The sequence below is a fragment of the Hemitrygon akajei genome, chromosome 8 (genome assembly GCF_048418815.1).
Source record: "Hemitrygon akajei chromosome 8, sHemAka1.3, whole genome shotgun sequence".
Taxonomy (NCBI): Eukaryota; Metazoa; Chordata; class Chondrichthyes; order Myliobatiformes; family Dasyatidae; genus Hemitrygon; species Hemitrygon akajei.
In genome coordinates, this window is record NC_133131.1 from 138,550,579 (window position 1) to 138,563,109 (window position 12,531).

Here is a 12,531-nt window from a genome sequence, read left to right on the forward strand (position 1 = left end):
GGTGGCGAGTCCCTGATGATGGATGCTGCTAATCTGTGACAATACTCCATGTAGATGTGCTCAATTGTGGGGAAGAGCTAGACCCATGATGGAATGGGCTGTATCCACTACTTTTTATATGATTTTCCATTTAAGGGCATTGTTGTTTCCATAACAGGCTGTGATGCAGCCAGTCAAATTACTCTCCACCATACATCTATGGAAGTTTGTCAAAATTTCAGGTGTTGTGTCAAATCTTTGCAAACTCCTAAGAAAGTAGAGGTGCTACTGTGCTTTCTTTGTAATTGCACTTACACGCTGGGCCCAATACAGGTCCTCCAAAATGATAACACCAAGGAATTTAAAGCTACTGACCATTTCCACCTCTGATCCTCCGAGGAGGACTGGCTCCTTAGTCTTAATGACATTGAGTAAGAGGTTGTTGCTAAGGCGCCACTTAACCAGATTTTCAGTCTCCCTCCTATATGCTGACTCATCATGTTGTCAGCAAACTTGAATGTGACTTCGGAGTTGCGCTTAGTCACACAGTTGTAAGTGTAAAACAAATGGAGCAGGGGCTAAGCACACAGCCTTGTGATACACCTGTGCTAATGGAGATTGTGGTGGAGATGCTGTTGCCAATCAAAACTGACTGGGGTCTGCACCTGAGGAAATTGAGGATCCAATTGCACAAGGAGGTAATTGAGGCCAAGGCCTTGCATTATTGATTAGTGTTGAAGGATTATTAAATACAAAGCAGTAGTCAATGAAAAGCTTCCTGATGTATGCATCTTTGCTGTCCAGATGTTCTAGGGTTGAGTGAAGAGCCAATGAGATGACATCTGCTCTTGACCTGTTGCTCTGGTACATAAATTGAAGTGGTTCCAAGTCTCATCTCAGTTGATATGTTTCATCACTGTGGATGTAAGTCCTACTGGACAGTCCTTGAGGTAGGTCAGCACGTTCTTCTTATGCACCTGAATAACTGAAGCCTGCTTGAAGCAGGTAGGTATGCCAGACTGCCAAAGCAAGAGTTTAAAGATCTAAGTGTACACTCCAGCCAGTTGATCGGCACAGGTCTTTAGTACTTGGCCAGGTACTACATCTATCAAATTATGATCACAGACTCCTGTGGGTTCCTTTACTTTAAACTCCTGATTCAAATCTGGTTCATTTCACAACACCCAATCTAGAATTGCCTTTTCCAAAATACAATATTAATAAATATTTAATCACTTATTTGGAAAGTTTAATGAAGTCTTCCTCACCACAGCAAAACTTCAGATTTCATTATTATTCTCAACCTTATTATGAGAACATAGTTAATGTTCAAAACATTAATAGTATATATATGAAACAGTACTGAACTCTAGTTCAATAGTTCCATTTAATATCAGAGAATGTATACAATATACAATCTGAAATTCTTACTCTTCGCAGACATCACAAAACAGAAGAGTACTCCAAGGAACGAGTGACAATATAGTTATGATACATTGTAAATTTCTGCTCTAATGATCAGGTTTACTGGTATATTCTAATCTTTATATGGAATGCTAATTAATTCATTATGTGCTGGAGTTTTCCATATAACCATATAACAATTACAGCACAGAAAGAGGCCATCTTGGCCCTTCTAGTCCATGCTGAATGCTTACTCTCACCTAGTCCCACCAACCTGCACTCAGCCCATAACCCTCCATTCCTTACCTATCCAATTCTTTTTTTTTTCCAAACTAATAACATCTTATTCTCAAGCAAACTATTCCTTTTAACCTTCAGTGAGGTTAAAATTTCAAATTCTACCATTTTCATTGTATAGCTGAATATTCCATTACAAGATCTTTCTAATGAACCTATGCAATACATCACATTAAAGTCAAATGTAAACAAGCTTATGCTATCATTATTCAGAAAAAAAAATACATAAAGGTCAAAGAATCAAAAAAAATTCTTAACAGGTCAAAAATTTTGGATGAAGTCTTGGATGAAACAAATTTTTAGTTGAGTATTGGCTACTGGCGCATGTTTCTCCAATCTGACTTGACCATCGAATCATTTAAACAAGATGATTAATTAAAATAAAAATTAGAAAATAATCTTCTGAAATTAGAAGATTAATATATGTGCTGCTAAGAAAATTTAAATCATTTTGCTTTTGCAAAAGAAAATGGTGATGGTTATGTTTTAGAACTCTAGTCTAGAGGATTTTACTTGGATACAACACTCCATTGCATTTCCTTTGAAATGGAGTATATTCCCTTTTCAACACAATATTTTGGCTTTTATACAAAAACAAAAAAGCCAATGTTACTGTATTGCTGTATTACTAACGTTTTAGTTCTTTAGATATTGTTTAAAGTGTGAGGTATTGCACTTTGGAAGGACAAACCAAGGTAGAACATACAAGGTAAATGGTAGGGCACTGAGGAGTGCAGTAGAACAGAGGGGTCTAGGAATACAGATACAAAATTCTCTAAAAGTGGCATCACAGGTAGATGGGGTCATAAAGAGAACTTTTGGTACATTGGCCTTTATAAATCAAAGTATTGAGTAGAATGTTAAGAGTTAGAATGTTATGGTGAAGTTGTATAAGGCATTGGTGAGGCCAAATTTGGAGTATTGTGTGCAGTTTTGGTCACCAAATTACAGTAAGGATATTAATAAGGTTGAAAGAGTGCAGAGAAGATTTACAAGGATGTTGCTGGGACTTGAGAAACTGAGTTACAGAGAAAGATTGAATAGGGACTTTATTTCCTGGAGTGTAGAAGAATGAGGGGAGATTTGATAGAGGTATATAAAATTATGATGGGTATAGATAGAGTGAATGCAAGCAGGCTTTTTCCACTGAGGCTAGGGGAGAAAAAAACCCAGAGGACATGGATTAAGGGTGAAGGGGGAAAAGTTTAAAGGGAACATTGAGGGGGGGGCTTCTTCACACAGAGAGTAATGGGAGTGTGGAATGAGCTGCCAGATGAAGTAGTAAATGCGTGCTCACTTTTAACATTAATGAAAACTTGGACAGGTACATGGATGAGAGGTACATGGATGAGAGATGTATGGAGGGATATGGGTTGGGTGCAGGTCAGTGGGACTAGGCAAAAAAATGGTTCGGCACAGCCAAGAAGGACCAAAAGGCCTGTTTCTGTGCTGTAATGTTCTATGGTTCTATGGTTGAAATTGTAAATTACAAATAAAATTAACTTGTATATGGATAAATGAACGAATGTAGCCATTATTAGCCAACACTAAAACAAAAGTTATGATCTACAGGCATGATTAAATTCTAATTATTATCACATATTTAATGCAACATTAGCTGTTTCTAATACTCCAGAGTTAAGTTTTCCATTGCTTAAACTCATTGTCATTATAATTTAGCTACCATTGGTATTTTTGAAAATGAAGTGTTTCCCTTCCTTATAATCTGAGTATAGTTTATTCTATTGGTTATAATACCTCTAGTGCTTAGAAGTGATCATTTACTTAAGATTCAAAGCATTTTGAAAATAATGCACTGCAAAAAAATGTGTACTGCAGCTCAAACATATGAAAGAGTTTATTAAAGTCAGAGGAACAGGACACAATGAATTTCAGTGTTCACTTACCAATAATACTTGGACTTGTAACATATTGGTTAGAACTGTCAACCTCAGTGGGTTTACAACAGGTGGAGCATTTGTGGCTGCCAGTTTCCATAAACCAACTTAAATTGGATTTTCTGTACCTTGACTTAATAAGAATCTGAATATATAACCCCTTACAGTATGTTTTTCTAGCACATGGGTAACATTAACTCAAAATAAATGCAAACATTTTATAAATAATTTCCTGCCACTAAAACATTAAAACTAGCAAGAACTTACCTTGGCATTTTCTATACATGGACAGATTGCCCATGCTGCACTTGATTGAATATCTGGATTAGGTTTTTTGAGCAAAGACCATAGTAACCGAACTCCATCGAGAGATTCAATTATCCTGTTGGAGGGGGGAAATGTTTTTAAATTTTTTCAACACAGTGATAATCTGTCAGAGATTACACACATCATTCAAATTTCAAATAAGTTTTATTTCAAATAAAATCTCACTTACATGCATTCTTAAATTTTCACCCAAGTGGTAAAGAGGACAGTTTACTCAGAGGCATCAACTGTTGCCTGAAATGCACTGGGGAGTACACTTAATTTAACAGGTTCTGTTGCACAATGAATAAGATTTTCATCCCATTTTGTAAATTCCTAGATTTTTTTTCTTGCTGTTTTTTTATTTTGTTACATTAAATTCAAATTTTATTTTGAGTCCCCAAGATATTTTCCAAACACAAATAAGTCATGTTTACAATTAAGGCTGGCAATTAATTGCTGTTGTTAGATGCAATTACTCTAAAATAAATTTAAACCTTGATTTTCATTTAAATTAATGTGTTTATTGCACCCATTAATGACCAAATAATTACAATATTTTGTAAAACCTTTAAAATACATTCCATACTTCTGCTGTTATGGATTCAGCCACCTAACGAGAGCCTGACGGCATCACCCATCCAAAGTTTACAGTGAAATGATTATTTAAGTAAGGCCTTGTTGTTTCTAAAGTCTGCTGTGTGGAAAGAAAATGTTTTTCAGTACTGACTTAAAGCTCAGCAAGCTGAAATTCTACTTCCTGCTCTAATAAAAGCGAATGTCATTTTCTGTTAAACACAAAGTGCGGGAAGAATACAATGGGCCAAGCAGCATCTATGGAGGGAAATGGGCATGTGACATATTCAGCTGCAACCATTCTGGACCCAATACATTTCTCTCCATAGACACAGCATGTATCTCTGAGTTTCATCAGTGCTTTGTGTGTTTTATTTTCCCAGCACCTGCAGTCTTTTGTGTCTTTGATTTTCTGCTGTGCGTGAAAGTAGAAATGTTTTAATCACACTCATTAATGCTTACCAAAAGATAACAGCGTTTAATTAAAAGTAAGTGCTCTGATACTTTGTTGTGATGGTGGGTTATGGTAAAGCACTGAAGAATGTTGATGAACAGAGGGGCCTGATGTTCAAGTTTTTAGTTCCCTGAATGTGGCAACACAGGTAGATGGGGTAGTGAAGAAAACAAACAGCATGGTTGCCTTCACAGGATGGGAAGAGAACATAAACATTGGGACATTGTTCCAATAATTAAAACTTATCATTCATTGCTGTATCATCTTTGCTGCTCTGCTTCTGGGTCAATCTTCCCCTACATTTCCCGACAGGATGGGTGAACCAGCATTTGGCCCCCAGAGTCTGCTTGCCTAAAGGAAGTCATCTGTCAACACAAGCACATGATCCCAGAGGCAGCATGAAGTCATTGACCATCTGCTGGCCACTCTGTCCCTATTCTCCATCTCAACGCGGCAGCCCCACAACAGTCAACCTCCTCCCACTGAGCGATGGATTCAGGAGCCTGAACACTTTGATGGCTCCCCAATCCGACACCACAGTCTTCTGGTATTACTGCCAGTGAGGATACAGAGATTATCTTCAACACAGAGGCAATATCAGCCCTCTTTTGTAATTCAATGTGTTGTTTATTTGTGCAATTAAAACCATTATGAGCTTGATATTGTTTTTAATTAGATGACCTTTTTGAATCATTCAACATGTAACTTGTAATGATACCAGCCAAGAGAGGTCTTCAAAGTAAAACCTAGCTCTTACAATAAGTACAGCTGCTACGAAGCCACCTACCATGTTTGCAGGTTTTGGCACACCTACATAACTGTGAACACTTCTTATGCAGAGAGATTGGTCTACATAAGTTTGGCTCAGGAACAAACTGGCATCTGCAACCAATATTCCACAGCATGAAATATGGCTCAATTTCATTGTGGGCATGCTACTATGATAGTACACAATGATGATTCCATGGAACAGCATAGGAAATCAGTTGACTCACTGCCATTTTATTTCAAATTAATAAATGGGGCCAGGCAGTCTTCCGTTTCATACTGCATCTTGGATACTTCTCTTTACTGTTGCTTGGTAGGTACTACTCCATTGCCCTCTCAGCTGTGATGAATGATATCAATTAAGCTGTGATATTATTTGAACATTCCTTAAAGCACTCACTGAATTTCACTCTCACAACTTTATTTGTGTGCTTCATTTTAAAATTTACTTACCTACAGTTAATTACTTCCACCATTTGTATTTTCACTGCACACAGGAACTTCATGTAGGTGTAATTTTGTAAACAAACTAGTTCTTTAGAATTGAGACCTATCTACATTTTACCATTCAAGTATACTTACACTACCACTGCCATTTAGGATCAGCTTGCAAAACTGCACAGAAGTCAGCCCTAAATACAATAAAACTATGCTACATACTGGAACTAGACCAACAGTCTCAGATCCGCATGCCTGATCTGTCATTCCTGCTGAGCTCCAGCTGGAAAATTGTTTTCTGTTACTTTTTTTTGATTTACCACACCACATTTTTGCTTCTGCAATAGATCTTTCTATGTTGTTTGCTACTGAAACTTTGTAAGAGAGGGCTCATGTTGCACAGACCACTAGTCACAGCAATGTTGTTGTCAAAAGCTGCCAATCTCCATTGCATTCCACTGGGCTTGCCAAAAGCTGTTACTGATTTTGAGGAGGAAGAGGTGGTCATGCAAAGTGAAAAAATGGTGCACCTCTGGCATTTGCTGCTCAAGAAGTTAGACCTGGAGCTGTCATTTCTAACCCAAGTATATCTGCTTGGCAATGTTGAAGACCTATTGAACCTCCTCCAGCAACACGTCCAGACTATCTTTATTGAAGAGGGCAGCTCTATTATTTTCTCCAGATATCATCTTCACAAAAGTATGCCAGAACATACTGTTCTGGCTCAATGAAAATTAAACAGCACCCCTTTACTGGCAGACTTTTAAGTGATTTTTCTCTCCTTTTCCCTATTTAGGTTGCCAAAGCATTCTCTGCTCTTAAGGAAACTGCACAGAGCACATTTAAATTATTTAAACTAAATTACTTTGCTTATCCAGTGAGGTCTGTAGTCCACACTGTAAGCACAGTAAAATACATACAGTTTCAAACTACGTCTTTCCCGTGATCAGAGACTGTCCTTTAGAACTTCAAAAGGGATAATAAAAAAGATATGATTCCGCTTTTTTATAAAAATAATACTGAATTCAAAATAAAACATCTGGTAGATTAGTTAGATTATTTTGTTCGGTTTTGGATGCTCTACAGTCTCTGTTATTACTCCCTGAGATATGCTTCTTAATAACATTGTAACTCTCAAACCTGTGGTCTAAACTGCTAAACATTAGGCCATCGGCTGCTGAGAGATCAAAATGTATTTTCTTTTCAGACTATGCTTAGGTGGTGCCTTGGATCAACACTAATCAGCGTTCACTCTAGTTGAAAAGATTCTGGGGTAACTGACCCAGAGATTTTGCCAAAACTGGACAGGAGTGGTAGTTAGGCTTGACACACTTATGCTTTTTACACTGGGCTTCTGTGTGCTTCTGACATGTGGACTCTTAGATTCTCGGATAAATCCCTGATGTTCCTTATTCATTTAAAACCAACATGATCTTTCCAAGAACTGCTGAGGATACTGCATTTTATCAAAGAGGTACTTAGAACACTTTGAGTGATGTGGTACAGTAAATTCAAGCCAAGAATTCTCAACCTAAATCTGTAACTCTGTTTCTCTTTCCATAGATGCTGGCTGGCTTACTGAGTGTTCCAAACATCTTCTGTTTTATTTCAGAATTACATCCTCTGTAGTTATTAAAAATTTTCATAGAACGAAGAACACAATTCAGGCCCTTTGGCCCATGATGTTGTGAGAATCTTTTAACGTACTACGAGATCAATCTAACCCTACCCTCTCACCTAGCCCTCCATTTTTCTTTCATCCATGCACCTATCTAAGAATCTCTTGAATGCCTCTAATGCATCTTCCTCTGCCATCATCCCTGACAACACATTCCATGCACCCATCACTCTCTGTGTAAAAAATCTACCTCTGACATCCCCCCATGCTTTCCTCCAAACACGTTAAAGTTATGCCCTCTTATATTAGACATTTCTGCCCTGGGAAATAGACTCCAGCTATCTACTCAATATATGAATCTGATCTTATATACCTCTATCAAGTGATTTTTCATCCTCTTTCACTGCAAAGATAAAAGCCCTAGCTTGCCCAACCTACCTTCATTAGACATGCTCTCTAATCCAGGCAGCATTCTGGTAAATCTCCTCTGCAACCTTCTAAAGTTTCCACATCCTTCCTATAATGAGGCAATCAGAACTGAACAGAATACACCCAAGTATAGTCCAAACAGAATTTTATAGACCTGCAAATAACCTCATGGTACTTGAACTCAATTCCCCAACCAATGAAGGCCAATGCATCACATGCCTTCTTAACTACTGCTGCAACTTTGAGGGATCAATGGATGTGGACACCAAGATCCTTCTGTTCCTTCACACTGCTGAGAATCTTGTCATTAACCCTGGATTCTGCCTTCAAGTTCCACCTTCCAAAGTAAATCACTTCACACTTTTCTGGGAAAAACTCCACCTACTACTTCTCAACCCAGATATGCATCCTATCAACGTCTGACTGAAAGACAACCTTCTACACTATCCACAACACTACTATCTGCTGCATCATCTGCAAATTTACTAACCTACCCTCCCACTTCCTCATCCAAGATATTTATAAAAAGCTCCAACAAGAGAAAATCTGAAGATGCTGGAAATCCAAGCAACACACACAAAATGGTGGAGGAACTCAGCAGACCAGACAGCATCTATGGAAAAGAGTATAGTTGATGTTTTGGGCTGAGACCCTTCATCAGGACTAGAGAAAAAAAAGACAAGGAGTCAGAGTTAGTAGTGGGGGGGGAAGGGTGAAGTCAAGAGCTGGGAAGTTGATTGAGGAAGGAGATATAGGGCTGGAGAAAGGGGAATCTAATAGGTCATGAAAGAAAAAAAAAGAGGGAGGAGTACCAGAGGGAGGTGATGGGCAGGTAGGAGATAAGGTGAGAGAGGGAAAAGGAAATGGGAAGATGGGGGGAGGGGGCATCACCAGAAGTTCAAGAAATTGATGTTCATGCCATCAGGTTGGAGGCAACTGGAATCTCAAAAGTACTGGTCCCAGAACTAATCTACACAAAAAACCACTGGTCACCAATATCTGTATATTTTTGATGCTCTAGTATGTACTTGCTTCTGTTTGGAACTGTTAGATAAGAGTTACAGAGTAATAGATCCTCTAACAATGCAGATCTCTATTTATTCATTCCACAGTTTGACATCTCTCCTCTCTTTCAGGCAGTGAGATCCAAACCGCTACCAACCTTGCCAAAAACATTTGTTCTCATTCTTCCTCTTTACTTCCAAAAACAATTACATTTAAACCCATCATTTTTTACCCTTCTTCTAAGGGAAATAAATCCTTCCTACATAATTGTCTAGGTCTTTTGTAACTTTATACTGTACATCTCCGCTGAGTCTCCCCTTTGAGCCAGCTCTTCCAGACAAAAAAGAAACACAACACATGCAATCACTCTTCATAACAACAATTTTCCAACATTGGTAACAAACACTGTTGTAAATCTCCTGTCACCCAGTCCATGGACTTGAATGTCACCTTCTATAATATCTACCCCTCACATCTTATAAGCCATATCTGCTAGAAACCACATTCTGGTGTACCCTAAAGCTAAAAGTAGATAGAGTCATAGAGTCCAGCAGTATGGAATCAAGCCCTTCAGCCCAGGTGGTGCTTGCTGACCAAGATTCCCATCTATTTTAGTCCCATTTGCCCATGTTTAGCCCAATATCCCTCTAAACCTTTCCTACCTAGTATCTGCCTAAGAAGCTTTTAAATGTTGATAATGTACCTGCCTCAGCCACTTCCACTGGCAGCTCATTCTATATACTGACCATCCTCTGATGAAAAAGTTGTCCCTCAAGTTCCTATTAAATCTTTCCTCCCCCTCCTCCCCCCACACCTCTGTGTGTCCAACTTAAACGTACGTCCTCTAGCTCTTCATTTCTCATCCCTGGAGAAAAGGCTGAGCACACTGACTTGTGCTAATGTTATCCCACTTTTTAAGAAAGGAGGGAGGGAGAAAACAGAGAACTATCACCCTGTCAGCCTAACATCAGTAGTGGGGAAGATGCTAGAGTCCATTATTAAAGATGAAATAGTGGCATCTCTAGATAGCAGTGATAGGATTGGGCCGAGCCAGCATGGATTTACCAAGGGCAAATCATGCTTGACTAATCTATTGGGAGTTTTTCGAGGATGTAACCAGGAAGTTAGACAAGGGAGATCCAGTGGACGTAGTGTACCTTGATTTTCAGAAGGCATTTGATAAGGTCCCACATAGGAGATTGGTGGGTAAAATCAGAGCTCATGGCATTGGGGGGAAGATATTGACATGGATAGAAAACTGGTTGGCAGATAGAAAGCAAAGGGTAACGGTGAATGGGTGTTTCTCGGAATGGCAGGTGGTGACTAGTGGGGTGCCACAGGGCTCGGTATTGGGACCACAGCTGTTTACGATTTACATAAACGATTTAGATGAAGGCATTGAGAATAACATCAGCAAGTTTGCTGATGATACTATGCTGGGTGGCAGTGTGACATGTGATGAGGATGTTAGGAGAATTCAGGGTGACTTGGATAGGCTGGGTGAGTGGGCAGATACTTGGCAGATGGCGTTTAATGTAAATAAGTGTGAGGTTATCCACTTTGGGAGTAAGAACAGGAAGGCAGATTATTATCTGAACAGTGTAGAGTTAGGTAAGGGAGAAATACAAAGAGATCTAGGAGTACTTGCTCATCAGTCACTGAAAGTGAATGAGCAAGTGCAGCAGGCAGTGAAGAAGGCTAATGAAATGTTGGCCTTTATTACAAAGAGAATTGAGTACAAGAGCAAGGAAATTCTTTTGCATTTGTACAGGGCCCTGGTGAGACCACACCTGGAGTATTGTGTACAGTTTTGGTCTCCAGGGTTAAGGAAGGACATCCTGGCTGTAGAGGAAGTGCAGCATAGATTCACAAGGTTAATTCCTGGGATGTCCAGACTGTCTTATGCAGAGAGGTTAGAGAGACTGGGCTTGTACACGCTGGAATTAAGGAGATTGAGAGGGGATCTGATTGCAACATATAAGATTATTAAGGGATTGGACAAGAGAGAGGCAGGAAATATGTTCCAGATGCTGGGAGAGTCCAGTACCAGAGGGCATGGTTTGAGAATAAGGGGTAGGTCATTTAGGACAGAGTTAAGGAAAAACTTCTTCTCCCAGAGAGTTGTGGGGGTCTGGAATGCACTGCCTCGGAAGGCAGTGGAGGCAAATTCTCTGGATGCTTTCAAGAAGGAGCTAGATCGGTATCTTATGGATAGGGGAATCAAGGGATATGGGGACAAGGCAGGAACCGGGTATTGATAGTAGATGATCAGCCATGATCTCAGAATGGCGGTGCAGGCTTGAAGGGCCGAATGGTCTACTTCTGCACCTATTGTCTATTGTCTATTGACTTTGTCTATGTCCCTCATGATTTTGTGCATGTAGATATCAGAACTGGCTTCATACAGCTGATGTAATAAAGACTCCATATTAAGCTTTACATTCCATACATGTTCCTCGCATCAGGTTTGCTGAAATCCATACCCTTTGCTAATATAACCATATAACCATATAACAATCACAGCACGGAAACAGGCCATTCCGGCCCTCCTAGTCCGTGCCGAACTCTTAATCTCACCTAGTCCCACCTACCCGCACTCAGCCCATAACCCTCCACTCCTTTCCTGTCCATATACCTATCCAATTTTACCTTAAATGACACAACTAAACTGGCCTCTACTACTTCTACAGGAAGTCATTCCACACAGCTATCACTCTCTGAGTAAAGAAATACCCCCTCGTGTTTCCCTTAAACTTTTGCCCCCTAACTCTCAAATCATGTCCTCTCGTTTGAATCTCCCCTACTCTCAATGGAAACAGCCTATTCACGTCAACTCTATCTAACCCTCTCAACATTTTAAATACCTCGATCAAATCCCCCCTCAACCTTCTACGCTCCAATGAATAGAGACCTAACTTGTTCAACCTTTCTCTGTAACTTAAGTGCTGAAACCCAGGTAACATCCTAGTAAATCGTCTCTGCACTCTCTCTAATTTATTGATATCTTTCCTATAATTCAGTGACCAGAACTGTACACAATATTCCAAATTTGGCCTTACCAATGCCTTGTACAATTTTAACATTACATCCCAACTTCTGTACTCAATGCTCTGATTTATAAAGGCCAGCGTTCCAAAAGCCTTCTTCACCACCCTATCTACATGAGACTCCACCTTCAGGGAACTATGCACTGTTATTCCTAGATCTCTCTGTTCCACTGCATTCCTCAATGCCCTACCATTTACCCTGTATGTTCTATTTGGATTATTCCTGCCAAAATGTAGAACCTCACACTTCTCAGCATTAAACTCCATCTGCCAACATTCAGCCCATTCTTCTAACCGGCATAAATCTCCCTG

At 39.5% G+C, this 12,531-nt stretch overlaps 1 protein-coding gene across 5 annotated transcripts in view; it reads right to left on the reverse strand.

Moving 5' to 3' along the window:
• odad2 (outer dynein arm docking complex subunit 2) overlaps nt 1–12,531 on the reverse strand; it is a 220,142-nt gene that overhangs the window by 55,843 nt on the left and 151,768 nt on the right. For all 5 annotated transcript variants that reach the window (XM_073054733.1, XM_073054734.1, XM_073054735.1 and 2 more), the window contains one exon: nt 3,846–3,960. In XM_073054733.1, coding sequence (XP_072910834.1) covers nt 3,846–3,960 — 115 coding nt within the window. The remainder of the gene's footprint in view (nt 1–3,845; nt 3,961–12,531) is intronic.